The sequence below is a fragment of the Chlorocebus sabaeus genome, chromosome 14 (genome assembly GCF_047675955.1).
Source record: "Chlorocebus sabaeus isolate Y175 chromosome 14, mChlSab1.0.hap1, whole genome shotgun sequence".
NCBI lineage: Eukaryota > Metazoa > Chordata > Mammalia > Primates > Cercopithecidae > Chlorocebus > Chlorocebus sabaeus.
In genome coordinates, this window is record NC_132917.1 from 91,426,751 (window position 1) to 91,435,977 (window position 9,227).

General features: G+C 44.0%; 1 gene segment (V, D, J or C); it reads right to left on the reverse strand.

Moving 5' to 3' along the window:
- Nucleotides 1-7,098: 7,098 nt before the first annotated feature.
- LOC119622393 (immunoglobulin kappa variable 1-39-like) lies at nucleotides 7,099-7,590 on the reverse strand. The segment is given in 2 exon segments: nucleotides 7,099-7,411; nucleotides 7,536-7,590. Coding segments are annotated over 2 exon segments (366 nt in total).
- Nucleotides 7,591-9,227: the final 1,637 nt, after the last annotated feature.

A 9,227-nucleotide genomic window follows, 5' to 3' on the forward strand; every position in this document is an offset into this window, starting at 1 on the left:
GAGTCCTCCTACAGTGACATGACTGAGCATCCCTACAGCCATGAGAATAGCAGGGAACTTTAAGGGCTGATCCAGGGATGATGAGGCAGCCAACCCTGGAAGATCGGTGGGGCTTCAGCACCCTGTGTGTGGAGGAAAGAGGAGGCTTTGGAAGGTGTCCTGAAGGACCCTGGCCCTGTTCATATAGAAGAGGAGCCTGTGCCTGTGACTAAGGCCTCATGGCCTCTTCCTTCCTCAAAGGCTTTCCAGTCACCTCCCTGAGCCCACCTGACTCCAACTGCTGGGAACACATCCCCTGGCACCACAGCTGCTCCTGCCACACTGAGAGGCTGAACTTCCTTTGAGGTTTATGTTTGGGGCCATCACACTGTGCAGGGTCCTGGTGAGTTTCCTGCTCACAGGAGGCTGTGCAGCATCTCCAGGCTCCAAAATGGTATTTGTGATGGTGAAATCCCGAGAATTTTGGTTGGATGTGTTTTCTCACTTGTGAATACCTTCTGTAGACCTGTCATTCTGTGCTTTACAAACTCTTTTCTGTAAACTCTCTGTTCTTTGTTTTTGGACTTTTGGGTTAAGAATATAATTTTAATTGTACTATCTTTAGATCCACACTATTGATTGTGGAAGTGAAATCGATGTATTTTTGGTTGGATGTGTGTTATCACTCAGGAATATGTGTGGAAAAGTCCTCTGAAGACTTGTCTATCTTTATATGTGTGACAGATTCTTTCCTATATACCATGCTTTCATTATTTATTTATTTTTGATATTTCTCCTGGGGAATACAGTTTTAACTTCATTTACCATGGTGTGGATCATCCTAGAATAGACAACCATTTCTGATGGGGTTGATTATTTTAACCAGAAAAAAAGCTATTTTGTGCTTTGGGTACAAATAATTCTACATGTTGATTATATCACCTCCTGAAATGGAACTGATTTGTCCATCATGTTCATAAATATTTCTGAAGAATTATTTTAAGTGACACCACATAAAACATACTTTTTCCATCCCATTACTATTAGAATATTGGAGTCAGACATATTTTCAAATATTGACCATATTGTGTAAAAATTATACATTTACTTATTTCAAAACCTTTTATTTTTCTGATAATTTCATACCCAAACTGTCATTTCTAAGTGACTAGTAAGTTTCAAAAGGGATTTTCCTATTCTGGGGCAATGATGTAGGGGTTGAAAGACTAAAAGAACCACTGCAAGAACCTGGAGATAAAACAATGTGAAAGTTTATATTAATAACATCAGAGAACAGTAGAAGAAATGAGAACCAAGTGACCTAAAAATCCAAAGTGAAAAGCACCCCTTCTAGTTTGGTCGACGCTGACCTGACTCTTTGTCCTCCTGCCATATCTGCCAAGATTGCATGTGGACACAAGCTCTGTCTTGGCACAAGCAGAGAGACTCTCCTGAGAATGGAGAATCAGGTTGACCCTCAGGGGTTGCACAGGGCAGCCTCTATACATGGCCTGTGTCCTCCATGGACATTTGCTGAGATCTGACTCATCAGGCAGGCTGGAGGAGATGGGCTAGAAGAACATAAAACTCCCACAGACTCAGCATGTTCTTCTGAATCCACAAGGTTGAACAGAGCATCCTGAACACATGTCTGAATCATGAACATCAACCTCCATACCCATTGACTCCCTGCAGGTGTAGACCCTGCCTAGCCTTCTGCTCAGCATGTCAGGATTTGTGACATCTCCAGAACCAACCAGTGGTCTCTGCTAGACCTCCTCTAGGGGCAGAATGAGTTTCAGAAGCTCTGCTTGGTTGCCGTGATTTGGCTTAGGACCGAGTGATGTGACCTCAGGTCTCCTTGCACAGGGACTTCACTAAATCTTTGGTGATTATAGACTTAAAGCCCTACTCATGGCATTACTTTCCTGTGAGACTCCCAGTGACACAGGCTTCACCCAGGAAGCCAGAAGCAGTGCCTTCAACTCTGTGGTTCTTCCCAAGTATCATATTTGGTTCCTTTGTGGGTCCACATCAACTGCTATGCCCACCACCATCCACATCCCCACCCACCATAAGCCAAGGCAGTTTAATTGAAAAGTAGCTGACCTCTTCTGCATTCCCCTCATGCTCCCATTCCTGCAGTCTGCCAAATCTTGAATTCTGCACTATGAGGAATAGAAAGTTTATATCATCCTTTATTTTCCTAGTGATTCATGGAAAATACTACATCTTTAATATACTACATCTTTCAGGATTTGCATTTTATTATTAAAACCAACTTTTGGAATTCCAAAAACTCTGTTTTTCTATCAGTGAGAGGCTATTGTTCTAAAAAAATTTAGTATTATGACCTTGCATCTGACACGAAATTAGAAAATCTGTTTGACATTGACAACCAAGTTGTTACTAATTGTCCTCAGCCAGTTCCCTCTGAGGTTGACTAGTGGAGAATGCCATCTTTACTGTCTTACAGAGTGAGCAATGAGTTTTAAATAGAAAAACAAGGAATTTGAAAAAGTAGGAAAGCACTTGGATTTGAATAAAACTGAACACAATATGCACCCATTGTATCTCACAACTTTAACAGGGGCCAAGGCATCTCAGCCTGGTGCAGTAGCAGAGGAAGTGGATTAAGCTGCACAGCATCAGTGGGCTTCAGCCTGGAGTTCTGGGGAGTATTACTGATGCCTGACTGGGAGTGGTCAAATCACTGTGGCAGATCCCCTGCACACACCCTCCTGTTGCCTATTGAGGGGCCTGAATTTTGAGGAACTTACTCATTTAGAGGGAAAAATGGAAACTTCCTATTTGCCCTCTAAAGGTTTGCAGAAAATGAATGGACAAAACACAAACTAATAGAAGAAAGAGGCAACAAAAAAAATTCTGCAAAAGCAGGGGAAAAATCACAGGGTCTCACTCGGTTACCCAGCATGAAGTACAGTGGTGTGATCACGGCTCATGGCAACCTTGAATTCTCAAGCACAAGTGATTCTCCCACCTCAGCCTATGGAGTAGCTGGGATCACAGGGGTGTGCCACAGTGCCCACATGCATGGGTATTTGGTGGATAGGAGATGGAGACTCTCTGTCCTGGATGTGAGACAGGTGGCTGGCATCTGGGTAAGGATGATATTCCCTCATTGCTAAAGAGTAAAGGGAAAGTGTCATTGATAATGCAAGGCAGGAACATGCCCTCACCCAGTGAGGTCCAGAGGCTTATATATCCTTCATAGGGGAGTCGGAAGAAGAGAGTGTAGGCAACCCAGGGGAAAAAAATGACCCAAAATAAAAGAAACAGGTCATCAGAAGAGTAGATGTATTAGTCAGGGTTCTCTAGAGTGACAGAATTAAAGGACTATATACATATATATGAAGGGGAATGTGATGGTTAATAGCGAGTGTAAACTTGATAGCATTGAGGGATACGAAGTATGGATCCTGGGTGTGTCTGTGAGGGTGTTGCCAAAAGAGATTAACATTTGTTGAGTCTGTGGGCTGAGGAAGGCAAACCCCACCCATAATCTGGTGGGCACAATCTAATCAGCCGCCAGCAAATATAAAGCAGGCAGAAAAATGTGAAAAGGAGAGACTGCCCTAGCCTCCCAGCCCACATCTTTCCCCCATGCTGGATGCTTCCTGCCCTTAAACATTGGACTTCATGTTCTTCACTTTGGGACTCAGACTGTCGCTTCTTTCTCATTGGTTTACAGACAGCCTGTTGTGGAGCTTATGATCCTTTAAGTTAATAGACTCCCCTACATATATATGTGTGTGTGTGTGTTTGTCTGTGTATGTATGTGTGTGTATATATATGTGTGTGTATGTGTATATATATATATCCTGTTAGTTCTGTGCTGTGCCTCTAGATGTCACTGGTTAATACAGGAAGTTTATTAAGTGGTAACTCACTCAATCACCAGGTCTCACAATAGGCCATCTGCTGGCTGAGGAGAAGAAAGAGCCAGCCAGAGTTCCAAAACTGAAGAACTAGGAGTCCATGTTCAAGAGTAGGAAGCATCCAGCACAGGAGAAAGATGTAGGCTGGGAGGGAGCCCATCTCTTTTCACATTTTTCTGCCCACTTATAGTCTAGCTATGTTGGCAGCTGACTGCATTGTGCTCACACAGATTAATGGTGGGTCTGCCTTCCCCAGCCCACTGACTCAAATGTTAATCTCCTTTGGCAACACCCTCACAGATACACCCAGGATCAACACTTTACACCCTTCAATCCAATCAAATTGACACTCAGTATTAACCTTCACAAGCCCACCCCTTGTCAACTGGAACCCATACACATCTCCTGAGATCATACATAATCTTAAAATACAGACAATAGTAAGGTCATAGTTAGCCCTAACATAATATAACTGTCCTTCCTACAACTTGAAATGCACCAATCCCCAACCCAAAAACTATTACATAAAGTGAACAATACTTAAATGCTCATATGAGGTCAATAAATCTTATGTCACCTGATAAAGAAATGGAAATGAAATGAAGATATTTTCTGAGTACAAGTGTATACATGCACAAACATGTTTTTAACAAAAGAAGAAGGAAATACTCATGATAGTTCCAGTCTTCCTTGCTGCAGCTGGCCACGTGGTCATAGCTAGTATTGATGACTACCTTCTTCCACTATTCATTCTGTATTCCCCTTGCCTTCAGCAAGCGCCTCAGCAGGTCATGGCCCGGACAGGATCTTGATTATTTGTAGTCCTACTTGGATTGGGTATAGTTTCCCATTGACCTTAATCAGAGTGCATGATAATACCAAGAGATGCCCTAATGGATATTCTGTATTCCACACATACTCTTTGTCACTTCCATTGTGGAGTAGTGGACTGAGTTCATCTTGATAGTCTGGGTCAATCACTGCAGCCAACACTGTAACTCCATTCTTAGCCTGTTGACTTAAAGGTAGGAGGAGCCCAAAATGTCCAGGTGGTCAACTTAACTTCTGGTGTAATGGAATCATTATTGTGTCTCCTGGTGGCAGCGTTCTTCCCTCTAGAACTAAGATGTCTAGCCCAGCAGAACATAATGTCGCCAGAACAGAAAGCAAACATTTTGCTAGTGGATCACTAGGGATGATAGTGAATGGTTTCACTTTCACTTCCACCCCTTGAATCCTGGATCTGTGAATTCTGGATCTGTGAATTCTGGCTATGACAGAAACAGTACCATACATTGGGTGCTGATTCAGAGCATTCATGGCCTTCTGGAGTACCTTGCTCTAGCCCTGCAAAGTATTGTAACCTAGTTGATGTAATTGTGACCTCAAAAGGCCGTTCCACCCTTTTGTCAAACCAGCTGCTTCAGGATGATGGGGAATATGGTAAGACTAGTGAGTTCCATGAGCATGAACCCACTGCCCCACTTCTTCACCTGTAAAGTGAGTCCTTGGTCAGAGATAATGCTGTGTGGAATACCTGGATGGTGGATAAGGCATTCCTTGAGTCCATAAATGGTAGTCTTGGCAGAAGCCTTGCGTGGAGGTAGGCAAATCCATATCCAGAATAAGTGCCTATTCCAGGGAGGACAAACCTCTCTCATTTCCATGATGGAAGAGGTCCAATATAATCAATCTGCATTCAGGTAGCTGGTCAATCACCCCAGGGAACGGTGCCATACAAAGTGTTCACTGTTGGTCTCTGCTGCTGCCGGCAAATTGGGCACTCTGCAGTGGTCACAGACATATATATACACACACACACACACTATATACACACACACACTCATATATATACACACACACTCTCATATATAGATGAGTTTATTACATATTAACTTATAGGATCACAAGGTCCTACTGTAGGCTGTTTGCAGGCATCAGGAGTGAGGAGAAAGGAGATCCAGCTCGAGTCTCAAAACTGAAGAACTTGGAATCCAGTGTTTGAGGGCAAGAAGCATCCAGCAGGGGAGAGAGATGTAGGCTGGGAGGCTGGGCCAGACTCACTTTTTCACCTTTTTCCTGCCTGCTTTATATTCACTGGCAGCTGATTAGATGGTGCCCATAGATTAAGTGGGAGGTCTGCCTTCCCCAGCCTACTGACTCAAATGTGAATCTCCTTTGGCAGCACCCTCGCAGACACACCCAGGAGGAATGCCTACATCCTTCAATCTAATCAAGTTGACAATCAGTATTAATTATCACAGGATTACAGGCCTGAGCCATCACACACAGCCTTATTGTGTATTTCATACAGTTTCCTGTATTTCCCATTTTATCTGTGACTTAATAAAGTTTTCCAGCTATGACCCCAAACTGGTAATTCTTGAAAGCACATTCAAATGTATTTTGCGACAATTCATAACTGCTAAAATGTTGAGCCTTGTGGAGTCACCTTACTTCCCTGTCAGCTGTCAATTCCCCATCACTACTATCACTTTTGGGAGCACGTTTCCAAAACTCCTTTTCTCTCTATGGTTTCTTCAGAGTTGCTCAATGAGATTGCAGTAAGTTACAACTTATCACTGTCATGAGATTGGGAAGTCAGAGTGGTGGATTCATGTAAACTGACACCTGAAGTAAAACACATGCAGTTAGGTGTGGACTGGAGAATCATCTAGAGACGTGCTGCAGGCAGCTGAGAGCATCAGCACCCCTCCCCTGGGCTTCCCAAACAGGTCTGAGGGTCATCACATGGTACTCAGTACATACGACCAGGAGCAGGTGCACTCCGGCTTCTGGAGGAGGACCTGAGAATCCCCTGTCTCTAGTACATTCTTCATGGATAACATACGGTGGCTTCGAAAAGACTGTGATTTAGACTCTAATTTATTCAACTTGAACAATTTCTCCTTGAAATACTGAGCATAACTTCGCTTTTACTGTAAAAATTCCACTTATCCCACAACACAAACTCCTCAAGTGGACTTATCTCTCCTCTTTATTCAGTCAGGATAGGCATTGTGATGTCTTTTCTCCTGGGGATGAGGGCAAAGAGGCTTAGGGTTCAGGGGAACCTCCCTGGTCCCCTCTGAGAAAAATCTCCCAATGACTTTCAGAACCTGACTGAGTTTGAGAAATGCCCTCAGCAGATAGAGGCACTAGAAGGAGCCCTGGGGCAGCCCAGCCTCACACATCTGCTTACTTGGGGGTTTATGTTATGACCTATAACACTGTGGGAGGGGCACTGTAACCCTGTTGACAGTAATAAGTGGCAAAATCTTCAGGCTGCAGGCTGCTGATGGTGAGAGTGTAATCCGTCCCAGATCCACTGCCGCTGAACCGAGAGGGAATCCCACTTTGCAAACTGGATGCAGCATAGATCAGGGGCTTAGGAGTTTTCCCTGGTTTCTGCTGATACCAATTTAAATTATTGCTAATGCCCTGACTCGCTTGGCAAGTGATGGTGACTCTGTCTCCTACAGACGCAGACAGGGAAGATGGAGACTGGGTCATCTGGATGTCACATCTGGCACCTGAGGTTGGAAACATAAAAACAAATATTCTTACAGTTAATCATGTTATCAGAGGATTTACCTGAAGAGTCAGACAGTACAGATCACACTGACTGAGTAAATTCCTAGTGTTCTCCTTCATTACCTGGGAGCCAGAGCAGCAGGAGCCCCAGGAGCTGAGCGGGGACCCTCATGTCCATGCTGTGTCCTGACTGAGAGTGACTCCTGCACAGGGTGTGACCAGCCTATAAAAAAGTCTTCAGGGCAGAGGGTTGTGCTCTGGGAACATGCAAATCAGCAGGGGATGGGACAGACTGGGCACAGCTGCAGGGCTGGCTCATCTCAGCAACTCAGCACAGGGGCAGTGTCCCCAGAGTCCCAGGTCAGACCAGGGCAGTGCAGATTTGCCTTGAGAGAATACCTTTCTCCTTGGGGCCATATGGTTATAGAACATATTTTTTGAGTGAATTTTCAAAATTTTAAAAGAGCATACCACTAGATTAAATAATATATTTTATACTTGTGTTAGGAGTGTATAGGAAAGCATCATTTTTGGCAGAAAATTCATAATAAAGTTGTAGAACGTGGGGCTGTCAGAACTTTCAGTTACTCTCAAAGGAATGTGATGAGTGTGAAAGTATTTAGTGTGATACTAACAATGTCTCTGTCAGTGTGACATTGCTTCTTTTTTGAAATGAATATAAAAATAATTTATCAGAAACATCTTTAATAAATTCAACAGAATTTACTAATAAGCTTAAGACATTGTTCTTAGCAGTACAAGGAAAAACAATTCGCTGAAGATGCACAAAGATGATAACTGTGTCATGTGTAGATCTGCCATTATCCAGAGCTACGGGTCTCTTTAAGGCCCAGGGGCTAAATGGGCTGCACCTTATTCTTGGCGTGATGATCCCCATATTCTATCCCCTTTCCTGCCTTTGGTATAATTTCTTATGGTTCTGTAACATGGAGAGCTGACTAGTGATACCAGGTCTGATTATTTCAATTAAAATCTCTGTTTCACTCGCTCACTACAGGAGCCTGGATTAGGATCAGCTTGAAGCCCTCTCTGAATCTTGGCTCAAATAATCAATTGTTTCAAAGTAGGATGACAAAGGCCACATCCCTGAGTAATGCTCTGAGCTGCGCTCCCCACCAGCCTGTTTCTGGGGTCTCAGGAGCATCTGCCCAAGAACCTGGCTTTCTGGAGAGCAGGTGAGGGGGAGGCCCTGGGGAAAAGCCAGGTCAGTGAACCTCTCTCCTTAGTGAGGGTGGCTGCTGCCCAACGCATGTTCTTGCCGTGCACCAGGGCATCATCCTGACCCAGATGCCAGCCTCCCTGTCTCACATCCATTTAGAGAGAATCTCCATCTTCTGCCAAGACACTGCCCATGTGGATGAAAAAGTATTTTGCATCCAAATATATCTTAAGCACTGATCTGAACCTCAATAACTCACACTGCTGCCTTTGCCCAGGGCATGTCGGCCTGGCTCAACAGCAGGGCAAGTGGAGTCAATTACATCAGTATCAGTAAACTGAGAAATACTCCAGGGAGAAGTCTCATGAACGACTACCAGTGGCCAGACCAAGGTAGTGCAGCCTGTGCACAAACCTCCTGCTGCTTTTCCAGGGGACTGGATTTCTGGGAAATGGCTACCAAACAGGTTGCCAGGAACCAGATATCCAGATTCAGAGAGATACATCTCTGGATTCATGTGCACTTTTTTCTTTCTGCATAATTTTAGCAGTCATTGTTACTATGCCTTGGGGATTCTAGTCATTATACTTCAGCTGACTCTCTATGGCCCTTTCTCCCCTTCACTGCTCTATCTG